At 59.8% G+C, this 20417-nt stretch overlaps 2 protein-coding genes across 2 annotated transcripts; one reads left to right on the top strand and one right to left on the bottom strand.

Annotated features, from left to right (window-relative positions):
* Positions 1-83: 83 nt before the first annotated feature.
* On the top strand, positions 84-16200 carry DNAJC11 (DnaJ heat shock protein family (Hsp40) member C11). The gene is made up of 16 exons (XM_068158132.1): positions 84-173; positions 2752-2881; positions 4676-4749; positions 5864-5965; positions 9298-9426; positions 9953-10075; positions 10219-10292; positions 10818-11007; positions 11635-11720; positions 12043-12159; positions 12792-12947; positions 13223-13292; positions 13385-13442; positions 14025-14167; positions 14548-14677; positions 15245-16200. Exons 1-16 carry the CDS (start codon positions 102-104, stop codon positions 15268-15270), a joined length of 1680 nt encoding a protein of 559 aa, XP_068014233.1. The 5' UTR covers positions 84-101; the 3' UTR covers positions 15271-16200.
* PHF13 (PHD finger protein 13) lies at positions 16105-20383 on the bottom strand. Its single transcript, XM_068158141.1, has 4 exons — positions 20168-20383; positions 19642-19743; positions 18702-19254; positions 16105-18319 (listed from the first exon to the last, which is right to left on the bottom strand). Exons 1-4 carry the CDS (start codon positions 20204-20206, stop codon positions 18093-18095), a joined length of 921 nt encoding a protein of 306 aa, XP_068014242.1. The 5' UTR covers positions 20207-20383; the 3' UTR covers positions 16105-18092.
* Positions 20384-20417: the final 34 nt, after the last annotated feature.

Below are 20417 nucleotides of genomic sequence, written 5' to 3' on the forward strand. Positions count from 1 at the left end.
CGCGAGCGCTGGGACCTCCGCACCGCTGGGGGCGCTGCCAGCAGCTCTGGCGCTGGCTCCACGCCCCGGCGCGCGGCGGCGCGGGGTGAGAGGTCGGGAAGATGGCGGCGGCCTTGGGGGAGGAGGTGCCGGACAACGAGGACTACTACTCGCTGCTCAACGTGCGGCGGGAGGTGAGCCCGGCGGCGAGCGGCGGGGCCGGGGGGCGGCGCGGGGCGGCGGGACAGGGCCGGCCGTGACCCCGGTGCCCGCACGGGCGGGCCGGGCCTCAGCCGCGGCCGGTGCGGGACCCGGCAGACGGCAGCGGGGCTGCCTCAGCCCGGCCTGCCCCCGTTCCGGAGCAGGGCTTCAGCCCCCCGAACCGGGCCGTGCGCAGCTGGGCGCGGGAGCGGCGGCAGGGGGCAGCGAAGCGTTGTGCTCCGGTGCCTGTCGGGGCGCCCGGGGCAGCTCGGCCGCAGGCCTGCTCCTGCCCGTGCCCGCGCGGTGCTTGGCTCCCTGGCGTGGGCCTGCTTGGTCCCGGCGCTGCGGGCGGGCGTCCAAGCCTTCCCAAACGGGAGACACCTCCAGGGGTTTGCAGCACGCCGCTGTCCTTAGAAAAAGAGGAGCAGGGGTCCTCGATTTCGGTTTTAAGAGTGGATCGGTATTGGCTGGTGCAGGTTTGTCACACGAGAACGGTCTGGAACTTGGTGGCCGGTAACGATGTTTTCCGGTAGTAATAATTAGGCAAATGGGCAAAGATCTTAACGTGTAAAGTGTGCTGGAGTTTGCTTTGTGAAGTGCAGAGCGAGCAAGAGGGAGATCTGCGTGTGAGAGCAGTGCTGACTGTGGCAGCAGCTCGCTGCAGACCAGGGCAGTCTGAGCTGGCCCTGCGCGGCTGCTGCGGCCTCGGACAGCAGCTCAGGATGTAGATGCAGTTCAGTCTGGTGGCTCTTTGGAGTTGGTGTCAGTCCTTGCGCCTCCTGCACCTCTTCTGTGGGACGCTTAGGTGTTTCTGAAGCAAATCCGTGGCAGCAGCTGTCCGCAGCAGCTGTCCGCAGCGGCTGTCCGCAGCAGCCGTCCGCAGCAGCTGTCCGCAGCACCCCCAGCGCCGTGCGGCAGCGGTGCTCTTAGAAGCGCCTTCAGGTGGCTTTTGTGACTCTCCCCCCAAGCATCAGCAGCTGCAGCTGTGGAGGTTAAAAGCATTGCAGAAGGGTTGTGACTGCTTGGGAAACTAACAGCAAAGGCTTCCTTGTTAACGTAGCCAGGGACCAGAAAGCTGAGGTGTGGTACAGCAGGGGAGCCCCCTGAGAGGGCATCACTCCAGTGGGGAGCTGTAGCTGCTTTGCTCATTACCCCTTGCTAATTAAAAGCAGTGGTCCTGCCCTCATGGCAGGGGAGTGCAGTGAGCTGGCACTGCAGTGTGCAGTGTGCTGTGCCAGTGTCTGCTGTGCCAGCTGAGGCTCAAGAGGGCAGGCACCAAGCCTTGCAGAGCACACTGCGAGCAGGGCCTCGGCTGCTTTGCCTTGGGTAGACTTCGATCCATCGAGCATGTGGAGGCCCCCCTGAGGATGAAATGAAGCTGTTCAAGCCCAGGCAGAGAGATGGGAGGCATTTTAATTGTGCCTGTAAGTTTGGTACTAAAAATGTGAGTTGCAGGGGATTGCTGCTGGCCTCTGCATCCCGTGGCCACCCGCAGCGCTGCAGGCTCTGCTGCAGCAGTTTGCAAGAGGCTGAGGAAAGGTTGAAGCAGTGACCCGAGCTGTGCAGTGATGATGAAAGGCACAATCTAACATTTTATTGAACAGAGCAGTGATGAAAAATGAAGCTGCTCATTTCTATGAGATAATCAATAGCACATTAAACCATTCATCATTAATTGGATTAAAGAAGGCTGACTTAGTGCTGTGTTCCCCCTGCCTTCTCAGTGCAAGGTAGCAAAAAGAGAGGAGCTGACCTGCAGCTGCCTCCCCAGGGCCAGCACGTTTGGCAGGTCTGCTTTTGCTACATCATTGAGCAGCCTCAAGATGAAACAGTGCAAATATGCAGAGCAAACACTGGCTCTAGGCTGTCCTGGAGGAGTCTCTGGTGAAGACCAAGGCATTTCCCTGGTGAAAACCCAGACTCGTGCCCAGGCTGCACCGAAGATGCTACTTTAAGAGGTGAACTTTTAGGGCCTTTATTGCCATGGTGAAAGCTCCAATCACTGGAGAGCATTCAGGGCAAATGGAACAGGTGCCAACAAATTCTGATAGCAGAAGCCATTTCCAGACACCCCCCCGGCTCTGGGGGCTCTGTTCCTGAAGCAGAGCGGATGAGGCTGGCTTGGCAGAGGCCAGCAAGGACCCACTGAGTTGTTCCCCTTCTTTCACTCTGCATATTTCTGCTGCTGTGCAGCCAGGGAATTCTGCCTCCTGCACCTGGGAGGCCATCCTTGGCTGGGTGGTGTTTTAAGGGGCTGGTTGGGAGCCCTGGGAGGCTGCTTGTGCTGCCCTGTGCCTTTCAGGGAAGCTCTGGCTGATTGTGGCAGCTGAACTTGTGAGTATGTGCTGAGCAGGCTGCAAGAGCAGAGGGCTACTGCCAGGAAGAGCTGCTGCAGGGAGTGGTGTGGAGAGCGCTGCTGTGCAGAGCTCAGCGTTCCGGTGACTCGAGTCAGGAAACAAAAGTCCCCTCCTGACTCTGTGTGAGTGGAAGCAGTGTGATGGAGCAGCTGTCTGGGCAGGGAATGGATGCTGAGGCAGCCCTGCTGTGCTGTGACTGCCCTGTCCTGCTCAGGCCTCTCAGGAGGAGCTGAAGGCTGCCTACCGCCGGCTGTGCATGCTGTACCACCCCGACAAGCACCGGGACCCCGAGCTCAAGACGCAGGCCGAGCGCCTCTTCAACCTGGTGCACCAGGCTTACGAAGGTCAGTGGCAGCCTGCTCTGCTGGGGCTCCCTGGGAGCAGGGCTGGGCTTTGTGGGGGCCATTAAACCTGCTGGTAGTTAGTGCTGCTTTGTGCCCTGCTTCTGCCCTGTGCCTCGGAGCAGGGCAGCGTGAGCTCTGCGCTGAAGGAGCTCTGGAGTCACTCTCCTTTCCTGCATGCCCTAAGTCGCCTTTTCAGCACTTCCCTGGCTGCTGAAGAGACTCCCAGGAGAGACTGAAGAGCTTCTAACAGAAGGACAATGTCCTGCTTCAGACTGAGCATCCTGAGTTTGTGCCCTGTCACCTGCTTGTTTTTCAGCAAGCTGACACAGATGAGGAGAGAGGATTCACAGCAGTGAGAGGGGCTTTGGAAACATGCTGAGTTAAGCTGACATTTACATGAATGCTGCTGTCACCACAGTGGTACTTTGGGTACCTGAGGCAGAGGGGTGCCAGCTTGCAGCCTTTGGCAGGGCTGGCAAGAAGCTGGCAGAGCTCTTCTGCATTCAAAGTCTGGTGCTGGTGCTGTGGCCTAAGGAGAAACTAAAGCAGAATGGTGAATAAATACTCCTCTATTAAACCTCAAAGATGAGCTAATACTTTTGGTCTCCTCTTTCCTGAATGCTTCCAGTCAGGCTGGGATGTGGCTGGAGCCCTTTACCTTGTCCCTGGATAGGCCTTGGGCATAGGGAAGCTTTTGCAGGGGCCTCAGGTTGATGGCAGGGGAACGAAGGCTCAAGGTGCTTCTGTAGTTCCATTCCAGTGGTGGGAGTGGGCCTTGCCTCAGGGTCAGCTTCCCCTCTGGACTCCTGGTGGGCTCTGCCCTGCTCACTCAGTGCCCAGCAGGAGCGTGGTCCTTCCCACCCAGAACTGGACAGCTGGAAGATAAGTCAGCTCCTGCCTGCTTTCTGCCCCTCCTCTGCCATCCTCTAGTATCACACAGCAAGAGATGCATTTTATCAGGATGGGTAGAAAGTATTCTGTGACATGTGGCAGGTTCAGTACTCCTCAAGCAGTTCAGATCAAAGCTCAGCTATCAGGGCAAGGCTCTTGCCTTAGCAAACACCCCCAGCAGGCTTCCCAGCTCCTGCACAGGCAGAAGAAATACCTGAGGAGGGTAAAGCCAGTCCTGGAGCCTTGTGGGGAGCATGCTGCTGAGTTGTTCATTTCCTGGTGTCTAAGGACAGCTGTGAGAGCAGAGGTGATGCATTTACCTGTGCCTTGCATTTAGAGAGTCTTCTGCCCTCTCCTGCTGCCTTTTCTTCCCTCCACTGCGCTGGGTGGCTTCTGGGGAGGTTCCCATTGCCTCCATTCCTGCAGCTCCCTGTAGCTCGTGTGTGGCCTGGCAGGAGCTGCCTTTGGAAATGGCTTTGTTGGTGCTGGACAGGGATGAGGAGGAAGATGGAAGGCAGGAAGCAGAGCACCAAAGAGCTGTGAGGGCTGGACAGAGGTGGATGTCTTTGCTCCCCAGGTGTCCAGGGACTGCTGCAACTGGATTGCTAATATCCTGTGGGGGGCTGGGGGCTTGTGTCACCCTGCAGGTAGAGAAAGCAACACTGACCCCCAGCTGCATGCCCCTGCTGTGCTCTTTGGCTTTGCATTTTAGAAGTGAGGGAGGAAAGAAAGCCATAGTGTCCTGGGGGAGAGGTCAGCCTGTGCTGCTCCCACTGCACCGGGGAGCTGAGAGGCACCTGGTGAGCTCCACGCCTGAGGACCTGTGCCTGCACTCCAGTGTCTGGAGGTGGAGGAGCAGACCAAACACTGAGTTCTCTCCTCTCTTTTGGTTCTAACTTGCAGTGCTTAGTGATCCACAGACCAGAGCCATCTATGACATATATGGGAGGAGAGGACTGGAAATGGAAGGATGGGAGGTGAGAGAAACTTAGCACCTTGTGGCCTGTGGAACTGACTTGACCTGCCCTTATCTGGCACTCTTGTGTGGAGCTGCTCTGACACCTTGATGGTAATGGCTGCTGTTGCTTGCAGGCCTCCTGCTTCAGTGGTTTCTCTCTCTCTGCACTGAGGCCATGGTGGAGTTTCAAAGAACACTTGGGGGTTTCACTTGGCAAGAGAACAATCACCCTGAGATTCAGAGGTCCCTGACAGGCAGCAGCTTTGTCACTGACAAATGTGTCCTTAATGTCCACCCAGGCTCACACTGCCACCTGAACCTCTCTTTTCAGCATCAGCTACCCTCAGGGTCTGAAATTGCTTTTACTTTCTGAGCATTTTGGGCTTGTTCTTTGTTGTTGCTGTGGGTTTGGGGTTTGTGGGCTTTGAAAGGGAATTTGCCCATTTGTGGCTTTCCTGCTGTGGAGTTCCCCTGCTGGCACCCACCAGCCTTGGTTGATTGCTGCAATCACATTGGGTTGGGTCAGCTCAGCACCAAGGTCAGGTTTGCAGTCAGCAGCAGGAGGTGGAGGGGTGTCAGTGTGCAACAGCTTTGAGCTGCTTGTGGCAGACCTGATGCTATTTTGCAAGCCAAATCCAATCCTCTTTCCATGCATACCTAGAGCCTTAGCTGTTGAAATCCCTGTTCCTGGGTGAGGTAAACAGGGGTGAATCAGTGTAGCCTACAGTGACAGCACTCTCCTTCACCACTTTACTTCAGGCCAGATGCTTCCAGCCCCTCTCATTTTTGATCTGCACCCAGCAGAGTCCGTGGGGAGCTGTTGGCAAGGCTGTGCTGCAGCCTCTTGGACTTGTGGGCTGAGAGCTCCTTGCCTGGGGTTTGTCAGGACAACAGCAAGAACAAGATCCTTTTCCCTTCTCTCAAGGCATGAGGATTTCTCTCATGCCTGCCTTTTGGTCTGGCCCAGGCATTGGTTCCAAGCTCTCAGTGCTGAAACTGGTGCAGAGTGGTCAGAGCTGCCAGAGGGGCAGCACTGGGGTGTGTCAGGTCAGGGGCCTTCTGTCCTGTCAGCAGAGCAGTGCCCTGAGCATCCTCTCCATGGCAATCTTTGGCTTTCCTTTCTTGTTGAGCAGGTTGTGGAGAGGAAGAGAACCCCAGCTGAAATCAGGGAAGAATTTGAGCGTCTGCAGAGAGAGAGGGAAGAGAGAAGGCTTCAGCAGAGAACAAACCCAAAGGTGAGCTAAGACCTGGTGATGGTCTCAGGAGTGAATCCATGGAAGCTTGCAGGCAGGCGGCGGGGGATGGACCTGGGTGAGGGGCTCCAGCAAGCAGCTCCTCAGGTACCCACCCTGAGCCAGTGCCTCTGCCTGCTTTCAGCCTGCAGTTTCCCTGGGCAGTGAGAGGGAAGAGCTCACTCCTGGGGCTGTGACACTCCAGGGAAGGCTCTGTTCTTTGCTTTCCTGGCATGCAGGGGCAAAACATCCTTCAGCAATTGCAAGAGATTTGAGCTAACTGCAATGCTCAGGATTCCTTTCCAGGTATTGCAAATACACTGAAACCTCCTGCAGCTCCCTCCAGCACTGCTGTGGTGTCACCACAGAGCAGGGAGGTGCTCTGCTGACATCCTTGTCTGGGCAGGAAGGGATCTCTGCGTGCCACAGAGCAGGCAGGTCAGACTCTGCTGGAGGTGGGGTGCTGGGGATCAGGGCAAGCTTCTCTCCACCTCCTTCTTCTCTGGCACTTCAGGAATTTGACATTTGGATCCGGGCACCTTGCTGTGGCTGCCAGCAGGAAACAGTGGAGCTGCTCTGTCAGCCCCAGCCTCTGTGTCCTGGGATAAAATCATCCATCTGGGTGTTTGCAGCAACTGCTGACTGGCAGCCTGTGGAAGAGCTTCTGCAGGCAGTGCTCCTGTGGGCTGGGACACCACAGCTGTGATCCTCTCAGAGCCCAGCACGAGCCAGCTGAGCACTCCCAGCACGCTGTCAGCTCCAGCAGGGCAAAGCACATTGCCCAGAGCTGCTGAGCAACAACCAGATGCAGACAATTGGCAGGGTTGGGTCCAGCCTGCCCTTGCTTTCAGAGCTGCATTTCTGCTTCCACAGATGTGCAGAAGGGTTGAAAAGTTCATGGCTTGATTTGAGAACTGCTTCCAGTTAGGAGAAATGAAATCCCCAATGCCCCTGCTGTGGAAGGGCAGCACCTAGGAGATGCAGGGCCCTCAGGGCAGAGTCTGTCACAGCTTCCAGATCTCTCCTTCCAGAAAACAAATCCCTAAGGAGAGAGGCAAGGAGGGAGTGTCTTCTCCTCTGGCACACCTCAGAATTCCAGCAGGGAAGCCTTGTTTGTGTTCACAGGACAGCACAGAGAAGTGATGCCGAGAGACTGCACAGCCGTGGTGGTTCCTGTCCTGCCGAGCAGGCACACGCTGCAGCACCACCAGCAGCTGAGCAGAGCTCTCCAGCTTCTCCCTGCTGCTCTTCCTTGGGGAGGGCTTTTTCATCGGCAGTGCTGCGAGCAGGTGGCAGCTGGGGAGCTGGGGGCAGCAGCTCTCTGGTGGCACAGGGGTGCTGCCCCTCACTGGCACTATTTTTAGCTTTGCCATCTGCTGCTTTTCCTGAGCTTGTGCCTGAGCCAGTTTCTGTGCCAGGAGCTGTAGACCTCAGGGGGACTTCCCCTGCTGGGTGGGAGGTGGGATGTCCACAGAGACTCCACCACTCACTCCAGTGAGAGGCAGCTAAGCAGAAGGTGTGTGGAGGAGCTGGGGAGGGAATGGAGGCTCTCCTCCAGGTGGCTCTGGTGGATGCACAGGGACTAGAGGTGCAAAAAGGAAATCATAAGCCTTGGAGTGTGGCTGAAAGAAAGGCATCAGGAATGTGAGTGGCCTTGGAGCACCTCTCCAAGGGGCACAGCAGCGTGGGCCGGTGAGCGCAGCCTGCTGAGGTGTTGCTCACCAGGGCTTTCTCAGTGCAAGTTCCTAAGACAGCTGATGATGAGTTTGAGTTGGACACAGGCAGTTCTCTGTCTTCTGCCATTCACATTCAGCACTTACTGCTCTGTTTGTTATCCCTTGTTTAACAATGTTTGACTTGGAGTCTCAAGTTGCAGCCTGGCAAAGGCTCTGTGCTGAGTGTGGTGCTGCACAGGGAAAACCTCTTTCTATGCTGCCTCTGTTAACAAAGGTCTTGGGTTTTACCCTTCCTCGAATTGAAGAGCATCAGGGGAAGTGGGAAGAGTTCTCTCTTGTGTGGCCACTCTGTTTCTCTTTGGCTGCTCTGTTCCGTGTCTCTGGAGGGCTGAGAGCAGCTGGGGCCCTGCCACTGCCCGGGGGTGGAGGCTTTGCCTTGCTTCTCTCCTCTTTTGGCCTTGTTTCAAGGCACAGCCCGGAGCAGGAGAGGGCTGAAACTGAAGAAGCTGTAGCGTCTGGAGAGCAGATTCCTTGAAGGTGACTTTGTCTTCTGCATGAAGGCTGGGAGCTCGTCCTTGGTGCTGCCACAAAGAGAAGGATGAGAGCAATCGCTTTGAAATTCACCGCAGGCTGCCGGCAGTGGCTTGCAAACAGCTGGGGCCCAGCCCCCAGCCCGGAGCTCTGCTGGAGGTGAACCTGGCTGCTGCTGCTGAAGTACCTGTCCAGTCGTTGAGAAGAGGTCAGGAATCTCCACAGCAAAGAGAGAGCTGGGAGCCCAAAGAGGAGTGTTGTGTCCTGTCAGGCTCTGCGGTTCTTTCTGCACTTGCGGCTCCTGGCTGCTAAGCACAGCGCAGGGAAAGTGCTCGCTCCGGCAGCAGGAGGAATTTGTTCCATCCATGCTTGGGCTCTGCCAGTGCCTTTTGTACCTGCTCAGCTATTGAGCTGCTTGGTGCCAGTTGCTCATTCTGTGCTAGTGCAACTGGTCCCTTCTGTGTGAGCTGGGATGCTGCTTGCCGGGTCTGTGGGGAAGGTTTCAAAGCCACTGGAAGTGACGTGACCCAGGCAGGGATCTGATCCTGCCCCATTCAAACACCCCCCTGCAGCAGTCAGTGGCAGTGAGCACAGCAGCAGGCAGCCAGGCTGTTTAGCTGTGGCCTGGTTTTTTGTAGGACAGCTCTTTTGTGGCCTGAGAAAGACTTTCACCAAGTGGCAAATACTTCCTGCCTTTGTCAAGCTTTGCTGCTGATTACAAGATACAAACTAGGAAAAGGAAAGAGCTTCTACTGCTGAAGTCAACCACAAGTGAACAGCACAGCTCAGAACTCCTCTTCCAGATAACTCACAAAGCTTTTACAGGCTGTGCACTGAAGGGAGTCAATTTCTGAAGCACATCACTTCAGCTCCTGACAGAGCAGGGGCAGTTGTGGGAGAAGAAGAAACCTGCTGTGTGAAAGTGTTGTACCTCCTCCTGCAGCATGTCCTGACAGAGGCAGTGCTGCCTGCATTGCCAGTCACATTCTGCTGCAAAGCTGCTTCTGCCCAGTGCCTCTGGGCCTTGCTGCTTCTCAGCACTGTGCTTTGCTTTCAAGCACAAAGCTGGGCTGGCTGGCTGGCCTGTGGCTGCTGGGGGTCTCAGTGCTCCTGTGCCTTGCCCTGCAGGGAACCATCAGTGTGGGCATAGATGCCACCGACCTCTTCGATCGCTACGACGAGGAGTACGAGGATGTGCCCGGGAGCGGCTTCCCCCAGATTGAGATCAACAAGATGCACATCTCCCAGTCCATCGAGGTGAGGGCAGGCCCTGCTGGGGTGGGGAGCAGGGCCTGGGCCGTGGAGGTGAGGGGCAGAGGGCCAGAGCAGCCAAACCCTGCCCGGGGGCCGGCGCCACGGTCTGGGGCAGGATGTGGCTGCCAGCACAGTTGGGTCCAGCAGGGCTGTGTTGGTGGCACTGGTCTGCAGACCACGGTGCTGCCTTTCTGCTGGCAGGGAGTCTCCATCACTGCACTGCAGCATTCAGTGTGTGAGAATGAACAGTGCCTGCTCCTGGGGTAAGGAAAAGGAGGGTGAGTGGTTTCTCTCTTCAGCAGGGCAGAGGACACTTAGTCTGCTGGTGAGCTTAGAAGGCTTTGGAGCTCAGGGTCAGGACTCAAAATTTAGGGCAGGTGTGGCTGGTTCAAACCTCTGGGCCTGGTGGCAGAGAAGGAGTCACCTGGAGTGTTACCTGCCTCTGGCCTTGCACCCTGCAGTCAGGGCTGTGTCCTTGCAGGACAGACATTGGAGCAGAGCAATAGGTAACAGTCCATCCATTTTCCAGGCACCACTGACTGCCACGGACACAGCAATCCTGTCTGGTAACCTTTCCACCCAGAATGGGAACGGAGGAGGCTCAATCAATGTTGCTCTGAGACGAGTGACATCTGCCAAGGGCTGGGGCGAGGTAAGAGGTCGATATCCAGGCTGCTGCCTCTAGGGAGGGAACCTTCTCTAGGGAGCTTGGCTCTGTTTCACCTCTTACTTTCCACATTCTGTAGAAGGTGGAGGAGTTTTCTTCTAACAGTTTGGCATTGTGCATTTAAACAGCTGGAGTTTGGAGCAGGAGACCTTCAGGGACCTCTCTTTGGGCTGAAGATATTCCGTAACCTTACACCACGATGGTAAATAGCAGCCAGGGGCCCAGCGCTACCACCCCGCGCCCTGCCTTGGGTCTGCTCGACCTTGTCATGGGATCCTGACACTTGAGGCCACCACAGCAGCAGGAGGGTGCTGCAGGGGCCGCTGCTGGGGCTCCCGTGTGTGACAGCACAGAGGAGAGGAGATGCCCTCTTTGAGGGCAGTGGTGCAGATCTGCTGCTGTCGTGGTGTCTGTTTCCAGATGAGCAGAGTGCAGTCGGGGCTGTGACTGAAGCCCTTTGTGCCAGCACAGACATCCTTGGGTTCTTCTCTCACTCAGTCAGGGAGCTCCTCAGAGCTCCTGCTGGGGTCTTCCGAGTCCCTTAGTGATGGTCTCTAGAGCTGGAGCTTGAGGGTTGTGAAGCAGCAGGGCTGCTCTCCTCCAGCAGCCCAGCCTGCTGCCTCCCCACTAGCCCAGGACTGTGTCTGCCGGGGGCCGTGCCAGGCTCCTGGGACAGGCCGTGCCAGGCCCCCGAGCCGCGTCCTGAGCCTCTGCTCTTCCATCCCAGCTTCATCACCACCAACTGTGCCCTGCAGTTCTCGTCGCGCGGGGTGCGCCCCGGCCTCACCACGGTGCTGGCTCGGCACCTGGACAGGAACACCATGGGGTACCTGCAGTGGCGCTGGGGCCTGCAGTCCGCCATGAACACCAGCCTGGTGCGCGACACCAAGAGCAGCCACTTCACCCTGGCCCTGCAGGTGAGCTGCGCCCCAGCTGCGCTGTGCCCTGGCAGTGCCCTGCCCCAGCCATGCCCCACCCCAGCCGTGCCCTGCCCCAGCCGTGCCACACCCCGGCAGTGCCCCACCCCGCCCCAGCCGTGCCCCGCCCCAGCCGTGCCCCGCCCCAGCCGTGCCACACCCCAGCAGTGCCCCACCCCGCCCCAGCCGTGCCCCACCCCAGCCGTGCCCCACCCCGCCCCAGCCCCACCCCGCCCCAGCCGTGCCCCACCCCAGCCGTGCCCTGCCCCGCCCCAGCCGTGCCACACCCCAGCCGTGCCACACCCCACCCCAGCCGTGCCCCACCACAGCCATGCCACACCCCGGCCGCACCGTGCCACACCTCAGCCGTGCCGTGCCACACCCATGCCACGCCTCAGCTGCGCCCAGCCTGCGGCCCCAGCAGGCTTGTGGGAGCTGAGCGCCGCCCTGGGCACAAGGCTCTGCAGCTGCTGCTGGCACTGTGGGGCTGGGTCAGCTGGGGGGGGTCAGGGCAGGCAGCACAGGCTGCAGAGGCTGCTGGCGGTGATGAGCAAGCAGCCAGCGTGGCTCTTCCTGTGCCACCTGGGGGACATCCAGCGGTGGCCAAGGCTCTGCTGTCTCTTCCAGCTGGGCATCCCCCACTCCTTCCTGATGGTCAGTTACCAGCACAAGTTTCAGGATGAGGATCAAACACGAGTGAAAGGCTCTCTCAAGTAAGTCTGCAAGAGGAAACTGCTGCTGCAGGCCTCCCGGTTCCACACACGTCAGATGCTGTGTGGGAATCTGCCCTGCATCCATTCAGTCTGTGAATGCTGGTGTGGGTGTCCTGGAGGCTCAGCTCTGTGTGCCCCATCACACAGCTGGAACTTAAATACCTGTGTGTGACAGAAAGCCAGAAGCTCTTCCAGTCCATGCAGTGCTTTACTGACAAGCCTGGGCTAACCTAGCAGATACCCAGGGAGCTGCCCAGTAGCCACCAGCTGCTGCACACAGATGGGTTCCAGGCTTCACCAGGCTTTGCTTCTGTCGTTGCAGGGCAGGTTTCTTTGGGACCATAGTGGAGTATGGAGCAGAGAGGAAGATTTCCAGGCACAGCGTTCTAGGAGCCACTGTCAGTGTTGGTGTGCCCCAAGGAGTGTCTCTCAAAATCAAGTCAGTGCAAGATTCCAGCCCATAGCCTGCATCAGTCTCTTTCCAGTGCTCAGGTGGGAAGGTCCCAGTCCTGGGGCAGCAGAGGGGCATTGATGTGTCAGCAGGAAGGGCTGCACCTGCCCTCTGCTCTGATGGAAGTGGTGTACATGGAAGCAGTGTGAGCCTTCTGCTGTGTCACCCTGAGCCACCTCTGCCAGGACTTGTGTGCATCCCAGAGAGCTGAGCACAGCACAGCAAGGCCTGGGGCACCACAGGGAGCAGAGGGAAGGCTTCCAAAGGCAGCATGAGCAGAACTGGGTCTGACTGCAGCCTGTGTGTGTGGCACTGCACACAAGGACACACACCTGCGACTGGTGGGGGTGCTTGTGCTGTTGGTGCCCTTCCCTGGTGAAATTAATGACCAAGTAAATCCTCCTAAGATTAAAACTGCACTTGGGGATGATCAGATGCTGTCACAAGAGATCTGCTGCATACCAGCCTGGCTGTGGGTGGTGCCAGCTGTTTCTTACCTTTGTGGTGGTTTAGTTTGTTGGATTTTCACCTTTCTGAGCTCATCTCTGCTTTGGTTCCACAGGTGCTCAGCTCAGGGCACAGCTCTCCATTCCCTCTGACCTGTCTCTCCTTTGCTCCAGGTTGAACAGGGCCAGCCAGACCTACTTCTTCCCTGTGCACCTAACAGATCAGCTGCTTCCCAGTGCTGTGTTCTATGCCACTGTGGGACCTCTAGTGATCTACTTTGCCATGCACAGGCTGATCATCAAACCCTACCTCAGGGCACAGAAGGAGAGGTGAGTTCCAGGGCTGTGTTTTGAGATCAGAGCTGGCAAGTCCCACTCGGGCGCGCTGGGAGCCTGCTGCCTAGGCCTCCAGCTGAGGCACTGTGGTTTGCTGCATCACCAGGACTGAGGAGTTCTGGAAGCCTACAAAAATATCTTGACCTGTGGGGAGGAACCTTAGGGCTGGGATGGTTTGTGTGAGCCTGTGGGTTGGTGTCCCAGGGGTGGGTAAGCAGGCATCGAGTGCCCTGCCCAGAGCTGAGCTGGGGTTGGCTTCCGCACGGCAGGGAGCTGGAGAAGCAGAGGGAGAGCACAGCCAGCGACATCCTTCAGAAGAAGCAGGAGGCCGAGGCTGCGGTGAGTGGCTCCCATGAGCCATCCTCCCTCTGTGCTGGGGGCTGCCCCTGCCCTGGGCACTGCTGCTGATGCCCTGCCCCTGCCTGCCCCAGGTGCGGCTGATGCAGGAGTCCGTCCGCAGGATCATCGAAGCGGAGGAAGCCAGGATGGGTGAGGATGGCAGCGCTGCTGCCTTGCTGCACAGGCTGGGGGACAGGAAGGAGCAGCAAAGGGCTGGGTGCTGTCTCCATTTCCACTGGTAACCAAGTGGAGTGGGGAAGTTCTGTGGGGATTGGGCTTATGGTGCCCAAGCTTAGGTAAAGATGCACTGGATGTTGTCCTGGGACTGGCTGCGAGGTGGATCGGGCTGAGGACAAGAGGCTGCGTTCAGCTCTGCCCAGCAGAGGTGTCTGTGAATGTGTGCAAAAGCTTCAGCCTGAGGAGATTGCTCCTGGATCATAAAGGAACCCTGGTTCCTGAGGTTTGCTAGCAATTTCCAGGAGTGTTCCAAAGTGAGCTGACACCCAGGTGGACTGCCCCAGCAGGGTGGCACCGAGCTCCTGCCCTGCCCCAGTGCTGGAGATGGGTAGCAAACACTCAGGCAGAAAGGGTCTGTCTGGAGAAGCATGGGTGCAGGCAAGGAGAGTGCAGACACCAGTGAAAGAAGAGAAGCTACTGGGCTGCTCCTCCTGGCTGGAGCTGTGGTTTGCTTGGCACAGCCTCAGCAGGGCTGTGGTGTGCTGGGCACTGCAGGTCTGATCGTGGTGAATGCCTGGTACGGGAAGTTCGTGAACGACAACAGCAGGAGGAATGAGAAGGTGAAGGTGATCGATGTGACTGTGCCCCTGCAGTGCCTGGTGAAGGACTCCAAACTCATCCTGACAGAGGCCTCCAAGGTACACAGCTGTTGGCATCTGGCTCCATTGTGACTGAAGCCTGTGCCGCCCTTTCAGGGCACTTCTCCCTCTGCTTGTAGCTGGTGATGAGGCTGCAGGAGCCCTTGGCACACCAAGTGTTAGCAAGCTCAGGGAGCTTCTGTTTGGTCATTTCCAGTGCCCCAGAAACAGCATCTCCATATTTGCAGTGTGGGCCTCTGTGTGTCAGACTCTGGGGCTCAACACCAGAACCTTCCTAGCCCTCTGCTTTAGTCCCAGCTGATTCCTTAGCTCCTTGTCTCTCCCTTGCTTTAGTCCCACCTCATTCTGACACTAAGTAATGCTTGTCCTCAGCTGAAGAGCTGTGAGAGTCCTCCCACTCTGTCCTTCTCTGCTTCCAGGCTGGGCTGCCAGGTTTCTATGACCCCTGTGTGGGTGAGGAGAAGAGTTTGAAAGTGCTATACCAGTTCCGAGGGGTTCTGCACCAGGTGATGGCAGCTGACAGCGAGGCCCTCAGGATACCCAAGCAGTGTGAGTAGCAAGGAGCACCCTGCTGCCACCTGCAGCACTGCAGTTCAGCACTGGGGTTACTGGAATGGCCTGACCATGACAGCCCCCTGGGGAGCTCAGCAGCACCCCTGCAGCTGTTCACACCACCCAGCACTGGGGATCTAGCTGGAGCTAGGAGCTGCTGGTGTCGCTGCGGGCAGCTCAAGCATCAGCCTGCCCGGTCTGGGCTGAAGGCAGCGCAGGAGGGCAAGCTGGAGGCCTGCTCCACATTGCTGCCTCATCCCCGTTGGTCTCTCAACATTTTGCCTGCTGGGGGAACGTGAAACCAGTGTCCACCAGTGAGCAGCTGCACTGGCACCCCTGCACTGGCACCCCTGCAGCCTGGGGCCAGCACAAGGCCACAAGCTCCCTGGCCCAATTTAAGAGGCACATCCAACTTACAGAGCTCCCCTGGGGTACCTCAGAGGTGCCCACGAATTAACTGGCAGCCAGAGATGTTCTGGCAGCCCCTGGCATGGAGGAAGGCTGGAGGCAGGCTGGGCCTGGTCCCACAGAGCGATGTCCATCAGCTGTTGTTGTCTCTGGCAGCTCACAGGATCGATGCCGATGGCTAACGTGGGGGCGGCGCGGCTGTTACAGACCCTGGGGCAGCACCACCTGCAACCCCCCCGGGCACTGCCACCTTCAGCAGAGACATTCTGACCCTTACTGTCCGTGTGGCAGGCGGTGCCCTGCCAGCTGTGTTAGGAGACAGGAGAGCAGCTGCTTGCCCGGGTGCTGCCCCGTGCTGTGGTAACAATAAAGAGAGTGACTCGGAGTGCGCCGTGCTTTCTGCCAGGGCCTGCGGGGGGCACCGGGCACCACCCCCGGCCAGCTGGCACGGGCTGGGCGTCTGCCCTGAGCTGCTCTGCTCCTCACTTGCTCACGTGCTCCCAGGGTAGGTAAGGTACCACCACTTCTGCTCAGAGGAGCTGCCAGGTCCCCTCTGCAGCTCCTCTGGAAGCGGTGGCTGCCAGGGTCACACCAAACTCCAGTCAGAGTGGATGAGAGAGCAGCCGGAGCTCAGCTTCCAGGGTGGCTCTGTGCCACCTCCGCAGGGTGGAGGCTGCTGGCTGAGCAGTGGTGCCTGGGGCAGGGGGGGAGGGAAGGAGCTCTCTTCAGCACAGCTCTGAGGTGTTTGGTTGGGGTCTGGCTGAGCAGGGCAGACACAGCAGAGCCTTCAGCAAGGCCAGAGAGCCCTGAGCAGCAGCAGGCATCGCTCTGCCCTGCACCAGCACCTGGGCCCCACCAGGATTCACCTGACAGCAGAGGGCAAGGAGCAGCTGCTCTAGAGAGCTGGGGGTACCCCTCAGCACCCAACAGGGATGGGCAGCACCCCTGCAGCATTGCCATGCTGCCACCTGGCACACTGCTGCACACCAGTAAAGCAGAAGCACAGACTCCTGAGGTCAGGGTAGGACAAAGTCGTTGTTCACTTGTTTCACACTTAAGGAAAAACCATGGTTCATTAAAACAGTTTTAATGAAAAAATAAAGTTCTGGAGTAAGCTCTCATTGTACATGGCTGAAGTGATGAAGGAGAAGGGAGAGGTTGGTTTGTCTCTGCTGCTGGCAGTCTCAGACACCATCTGGAACAGAGCTGGCAAGGTCACAGCACAGCAGCCACCTCTGACAAGAGCCCAGGCCACCTTTTCTCCCATGACAGCTTCAGGAACACATCCACCAAGGTCCAGCTGAACTGCAGCTGCTGTAAATAGGTTTTCAGAGTAGGTGCAACCCTTGGGCAGCTCAGGACCAGGATCCTCCAAAGCCTTTCTGTTTGCAGATCAAAATGGCAGCATTTGAGAACTTTGGTTACTTTTCTGGCTGCAGTGATCAGCCCAGCAGCCACTGGGGCAAGTCTTTGGCAAACTCCTTGGCCGTTCCACGCAGCTTCTGGAAGGCAGCAGACCACAGCACGGGCTGAAGGTGTTACAGAAGCTGGAGCTGGTGTTCAGAACCCACAGGCAGCTGCGGCAGCTCAGTGGAACAGGATCTTGATAAAGACAGAGGACAGAAGCAGAGCCACAGACTTGTCTGCCTGCAGCCTCAGCAGCCCCAGAGCGGATGGCTGAAGGAGGGCACCTGACGTGCTGGGAAGCCCCCCGGCCCCCCCCAGGACACAGCTCCTGAGCTGGCACTCTTGGCACGGTGGTGGGCCCAGAGGGTACAGCTGCAGCACAGACATGGGCACCTTGCTGCCAGCACAGCCAGTGCTGCACAGGCCATGGAGCAATCTCCAGCCAGAGCACTGTGCTCAGCCAGGGCTGCAGGGAACACCTCAAAGCAGCCAGGTGGTGCTCAGGGCTTGTCTTAGCTGTCTGGTCTTTAAGGAGCACTGCTGCCGCTGCTGTGGCCTTGGGAGGAGCCTTGACTCCCTCCCACCTTTCTGAGCAGACTGCTCTAGGGCTGCAGCCCTAGGGAGGCCTGGTGAGGGACCCTGGCAGGGGCCTTGGCACTGACCTCCCCCACAGCAGCTGGAGCCTGTGCTTCACCTCACAGCCTGCCTTGGCTTTGTCCCTCAGCTGGCAACCAACAGGGGACAGGTTCTGGGGTTTACTACACATCCACTCTCAGAAACAAACAGGGAAACCAAAAGTCAGCTGCTTTAGCACTCATGGAAGTGACCCAATCCCACACCAGACCTGCCGAGGTCCAAGTTCATTATGGGCCCTGTGCAGTCCACGCCTGACCCCGGGGCCGTGGTGTTCTGAAAGCAGCACCTCCGAGCTGAGGCCAGGGCACGGAGCAGATGGATCCCAACCACGCAGGCAAAGCAGAAGTCACTGTAAGGAGAGACCCAGGAGGAGCTCCCATGGCACAGCCCAGTGGGGGCTGCTCTCTCCCTCAGGCCTCTTTCCACCTGAGCGGCTCGGAGCCGCAGAGTCCCCACTGAAGAGGGGCAGATTGCACGAAGGGAGGTGCACATCAGTGCCCACTCCAGAGCCTCAGGCATCTGACTGACGGCAGGGACAAAGGGGCAGCTATAAAGCTACAGTAAATTTGAACACCTGGCCAGTTGCTTTGCAGGCTTCACAGATTCCCAGCGCCTGCTCTCTGGGGGAGGAGTTTCTGGCACAGAGGAGCTTTGCAGTTTCCCCATGGGATGAGAACACACATGGCAAAGGTTTGTGCATTCCCAGACATCCCCCAGTCCGTGGCTGTGCCCAGACAAAGCCCTACTGGACCCAGGGTGCACTCTGTCCTGGCACCGGTCAGCAGCAGTTCCAGCCAGGCGCCTCGCCCGGCCCCGGCTGCCCAGGGCGCAGCCATTCCTTGTCCCTGCACCGCGGGCCGGCCGGGCAGCCCCTTGGCCTGAGCAGCAGCAGTTCAGGGGGGCTGTCCCCAGCCCCCCGACAGCTCGCCCGCCCAGCAGCACCAGCAGCCAGCCCCGTCCGCTAGTCCAGGAAGCGCCGGCGCGAGCCCGTCCGGGAGCGGTTGGAGCGGCGGATGTCAAACTTGGAGTCCCGGCACTTCTGGCAGACGTAGACCTCGGGGACGTTGGACTTGCGGATCTTGGCGCAGGAGAGGTGGATCCAGGTGTGGCACTCGCTGCACTCGATCATCGGCCGCCCCGCGAAGGGCTTCATGCAGAAGCAGGTGACCAGGTCCCAGGAGTCATCATCTGCCAGGAGAAGCAGCGCAGTGGTGAGCAAGCGGCCAGCACCGCACCCCACGGCTCTTGCGCCGTGCCAGATCAGCTGCCCGGGCCCCGCAGACAGGGCCTTCGCTGATACCCCCAGGGCCCACCTGCACACAAAGAGGCGCTGGGCAGCACGAGAGGCCGTGCCCAGGAGAGGAGAACCAGCTGCCTCTCTGAAGTTGCAGCTTCTCTCTCACTGTCACAGAAGCAGCCAACCAGCCCCAGCCCCCTCCTTCCCCCCTGCTGCCACGCCTTGCACCCAGGCAGACACCTCGGGGTCACCCGCACACCACGAGTGAAGCGCCACGGAGATGGGCAGCAGCAGCGCTGCTGCCGATGCCCCCCGGGCAGCCAGGCCACCTACCCGAATCCACCATGATGTCCTCGTCATCGCCGGTGCCATCCTCATCCCGGAAGACCACCTGCTTGCCCTGCCGGATGACCGTTCGCTTGCCCACGCTCTGGATCTCCACCGCCTGCTCCGCCGCCACGGCAGGGTAGGACACGGCGGAGGGGGTGTCCGAGTCCCACACCGAGCAGTGCTCGGCCGCAGACTGAGGGTCACCCTCGGACGAGGGGCTCATCGGCGTCTCTACGTAAGAGTCCTCTGCTTCCAGGTCCAGCAGCTTCTCCTCATAGTCCTCCTCTGCAGACACCTCTGCCTCCCTCCTCTTCAGCTTCTTCTTCTTCCTGATCTTATCAATCTGCTTTCGCTCGGGCAGGAAGCTGCTGGGCTTTGCCCGTTGGAACAGGGAGCCATAGGGCTTCGCTCGCTTCAGCTGGCTGAAGCTCTTTCTGTTCTTGGCGGGCAGGGACACGGAAGAGGCAGTGTCGTTGAAGCGGGGATCCCAGCTGTCGCTGTCGATGGTGCCCCCGGTGCTGTTGGGGGGGCTGGGGCTGTTCCTCAGCGGCGCTTCCTGGAGGACACCGAGCGCGGGGAAAGCGTGAACCGGGAGCCGGCTGGCGCTGCGCCCTTGCCCCGCGGCTGCCTCGCACGGCCCGGATCAGCCAAGTTCAGGCCCCAAGTTCAAGCCGCGCTCTTCCCCGCCGGGACCTGCGGCCGGGCACGGCCGCAGCCCGGAGCGGCCCCGGAAAGGCTGAGGGGGCGGTTCCGGGACCCGTGAACGATTCCGGGATCCCGCTTTCTTCACCCCGCCCGAGATGCGGCCCCGTCCCCTCCCGGCTGCTGTGGTTCCCCCTTTTGTCCCAGGCACCCGGCGCGGATGCGCAGCCTGCTCGCAGCGGCTGATTGTGCAGCCGAGCCCGGCGACGGCGGAGGCCCCGCCCGCCCGGTGCCCACTCACCTCCTGCGGGTACGGGATGTAGCCGGCGTAGGCCAGGACGAAGGTGCAGAACTTGTTGAAGTCTTCCACGGTCCGGTGCCGCCGGGAGACCGGAGAGAAGTCCTGGGGGGGGAAGGGGGAGTCAGCGGCGGCCGCGGGGCGCACACGGCCGGGGGGGAGGCGCCGCCGCCGCCGCCGTTCCCCGCAGCCGGCCCCGCCCGCCGCCGCTCCCCGGGCCGGGCCACCCCACCCCCACTCCCCGCCGCAGCCGGGCAGCGCCACCACTCCCCCTCCCCGCTGCCCCCCAGCACTGCCGGCCCCCCGGTCTCGGTACCGGGCCCTCAGGTGGGCCGCCCCCACGGCAGGACACGGCGGGGCGCGCCGCCGCCATTCCTCGCCCCGGTGCTCGGGAGCCTCAAGATGGCCCCGGCCCCGCGGTCAGGCGGCGACAGGGAGCGGGCACCGGGGGCCGGGCGGACCGGGCTGGGCCGAAACGGACCGGGCGGCGGGAGACGCCCCCCACCCCCCCCCCGGGACCCCGGCTCACCTCCGGGGCAAACGGGGAGGCGCAAGAGTCGGAGTCCATGTCCCGGGGTAGGAAGCAGAGCGGGACCGGAACGGCAGCAGCAACCGGGCAGCGCCGACACCCGCGAACCGCTCGGTACCGGCGGGAGGTGGCGAAGGGGCGGCCGCCCGCGCACGAGCCGCCGGGAACGGTAGTCCTCCCGCGCGGGGCACGCCGGGAGCTGTAGTCCGCCGGGGGCGGTCGCGCCGGAGCCGTAGTTCGGGCACGCGCG

This window comes from Melanerpes formicivorus, unplaced genomic scaffold (genome assembly GCF_026170545.1).
Source record: "Melanerpes formicivorus ecotype bairdi unplaced genomic scaffold, bMelFor1.0.p_v2 SCAF_39, whole genome shotgun sequence".
Taxonomy (NCBI): domain Eukaryota; kingdom Metazoa; phylum Chordata; class Aves; order Piciformes; family Picidae; genus Melanerpes; species Melanerpes formicivorus.

Bases quoted from the DNA above. Each gene is read 5' to 3' on its own strand.
- PHF13 (XM_068158141.1), bottom strand. From the start codon at position 20,206: ATGGACTCCGACTCTTGCGCCTCCCCGTTTGCCCCGGAG. The intron at 19,255-19,641 runs GTGAGTGGGCAC...GGTGTCCTCCAG, and splicing joins ACATCCCGTACCCGCAGGAG to GAAGCGCCGCTGAGGAACAG. The intron at 18,320-18,701 runs GTAGGTGGCCTG...TTCTCCTGGCAG, and splicing joins GGACATCATGGTGGATTCGG to ATGATGACTCCTGGGACCTG.
- DNAJC11 (XM_068158132.1), top strand. From the start codon at position 102: ATGGCGGCGGCCTTGGGGGAGGAGGTGCCGGACAACGAGGACTACTAC. The intron at 2,882-4,675 runs GTCAGTGGCAGC...TCTAACTTGCAG, and splicing joins GGTGCACCAGGCTTACGAAG to TGCTTAGTGATCCACAGACC. The intron at 12,948-13,222 runs GTGAGTTCCAGG...TCCGCACGGCAG, and splicing joins CTCAGGGCACAGAAGGAGAG to GGAGCTGGAGAAGCAGAGGG.